This window comes from Penaeus vannamei, chromosome 26 (assembly GCF_042767895.1).
Source record: "Penaeus vannamei isolate JL-2024 chromosome 26, ASM4276789v1, whole genome shotgun sequence".
Taxonomy (NCBI): Eukaryota; Metazoa; Arthropoda; class Malacostraca; order Decapoda; family Penaeidae; genus Penaeus; species Penaeus vannamei.
This window is the reverse complement of record NC_091574.1, coordinates 27,105,489-27,107,988: the sequence shown is the minus strand read 5'-3', so window position 1 is coordinate 27,107,988 and position 2,500 is coordinate 27,105,489. Positions and strand designations below refer to the sequence as shown.

General features: G+C 45.4%; 1 protein-coding gene across 1 annotated transcript in view; it reads right to left on the bottom strand.

Moving 5' to 3' along the window:
• Positions 1-1,415: 1,415 nt before the first annotated feature.
• The window catches only part of LOC138866538 (DNA-binding protein D-ETS-3-like), an 11,976-nt gene continuing 10,891 nt past the window's right edge, over positions 1,416-2,500 (bottom strand). Inside the window, exon 5 of the mRNA XM_070139611.1 lies at positions 1,416-2,059. Coding sequence (XP_069995712.1) covers positions 1,782-2,059 — 278 coding nt within the window. The 3' untranslated portion in view covers positions 1,416-1,781. The remainder of the gene's footprint in view (positions 2,060-2,500) is intronic.

Here is a 2,500-nt window from a genome sequence, read left to right as displayed (position 1 = left end):
ACGCACAAACAGAGAAAACACACATACGCACAAAAAAACAACACACACACAGAGGGAGAGAGAGAGAGAGAGAGAGAGAGAAAGAGAGAAAGAGAGAAAGAGAGAAAGAGAGAAAGAGAGAGAGAGAGAGAGAGAGAGAGAGAGAGAGAGAGAGAGAGAGAGAGAGAGGTAGTGATAAAGAAAGATAGATATGAATGGAGAAGTAGTAGAGAAGAGATAGTGGTGGTGGTGAGTGGTGAGTGAGAGAGAGAGAGAGAGAGAGAGATAGAGATAGATAGATAGATAGATATAGAGAGAGAGATAGTGAGTGAGTGAGAGAGAGAGAGATGGTGAGTGAGTGAGAGAAGAGAGAGAGAGAGAGAGAAGTGAGAGATAGTGAGTGAGTGAGGGAGAGAGAGAGTGAGAGAGAGAGAAAGTGAGAGAGAGAAGAGAGAGAGAGAGAGAGAGAGAGAGAGAGAGAGAGAGAGAGAGAGCGAGAGAGCGAGAGAGAGAGAGAGAGAGAGAGAGAGAGAGAGAGAGAGAGAGAGAGAGAGAGAGAGAGAGAGAGAGAGAGAGAGAAGAGAGAGAGAGAGAGAGAGAGAGAGAGAGAGAGAGAGAGAGAGAGAGAGAGAGAGAGAGAGAGAGAGAGAGAGAGAGAGAGAAGGGGAGAGAGAGAGAGAGAGAGAGAGAGAGAGAGAGAGAGAGAGAGAGAGAGAGAGAGAGAGAGAGAGAGAGAAAATTAACCCCACTGCCAACTCTAGAACCTTTAATGCAATGCCTTAATTCCAGATAAACGCTAAATAACCAGAAGACAAATCTAATATTTTACAGGTATTATCCTCAAAATTACAACCGTGATCCTCTGACGCAATTCAAGTAAAACCACAAATGTCATTAGGTAATCATCCGGTACTAATGACCCTAATCAATTGCGGTTTAATGGCCCTACTTGGAGTTCCCTCTGAACTAAACCGCAAAGTACAAGAACGATCGTTTTATTATCTTCCAGGTATAAGGCGTCAAAAAATCAGGAAAGAAAAACAAAAAGTGGCAACTCGTCCCTTGCGTGGGTGTCGATGGTAGCAATTTCAATAAAACAACAAAAAGTGATAATGTTCCCGTTAGTTTTGGAAAATACGAAATAAATAAACCCACCAATTCATTTCTCTGTTCACTTATTTATTTATTTATTCATCTTTTTTTTTTTACCAAATAGATTGGTTAATTGGGGTACACCGCTGATCAGGGTGAGTTGACAATTGTTCTTTTTATTCCTGAAATTGATCGCACTATTGTTACTTTTTTGTTACTTCTTTTTCTGTTTCGTAATCATTGTACATTTTCTCTCAACTACTTGAAGGTGAACGTGGCACTTATGAGCATTAGCATTGGTGTCTCCCAAAGCCTTTCCATTGTTTTAAACCATTTTCTTTTGGCATTAGGTCAGCAATTTCACTTCCCTCTAAAAAACGTTTATCTAAATATCTAAGCACATTCCCTTGGGCTGGGAAGACGTTATGGTAATACAATTATAATATGAACTATTTACAAAATCGCTCGAAACAAACCGACAACGCAGGTCAAAAAGAACGCTATGATACACAACGGAAGGGGAGCAGCCTCTGTACACATCGCGGAGGAGACAGACACGTGACAGCGGCGGGCGGCACTGACACGTGACACGGCGGGCGGCACTACCAGCGACTACAACGGACGCGACGGAGGCTCGGGCAGGAGCGCGTCCGAGGGGCACCCACACGCACTCAAAGGGCCACACACACGCGCGCGCGAGCGTACCCGCCTTATCTAACGCAAGCGTGGAGGTGGTGCGACCTGGCGCAGGCTTGGAGCTGGGTCATGGGGTCGTGTGCGACGTCGCCTGGGGCCAGACCTCCTGCCGGGGGCTCTCCTGCCGCCCCGACGACCCCCACGGCCGCCCCTGCAGCGCCGTGGTGGCCGACGGGGCGCCCGGCCTGCACCAGGAACGAGGACTCGGTCTGGCGGGGGTCGAACTTGGCCTTGTCGACGTGGCCGAGCGAGTAGTCGCAGTAGCCGCTCGCGTCCACGCCGCGGTCCATGCCTGGGGGAGGGGAGGGGGTCAGGACGACATAATTCCCCGGAGACTTAAACAGTAAATACAAAGACACTGAGAACAGAAAAACTAAAATTCATGAGCTGCAGAAAAGTCCCCATCAGAAAATTAGAAAAAAAAAATCAATGAAAAAATACATACTTGATGAAGAGACTCCTTAAACAAATACAAAGTTCCACACTCCAAGACACATACACTTACACAGATAGACGTTAGTGAATTATACCGTCAGAAAGATTTAGTGCGAAATTTTTGTCTATAACAAATGAAGAGAAAACATGTACTCTGTGGTGCTTCTCATCAACCAAGTTTTCTTCCAAATAAACACAAGAGGAATATGAATCATAAACTCAACTCTAGTCATTTATCGCTAGGGAACAACGACACAAAACTAACACTAGATATCAAAATATAACGAGAAATAGGAAA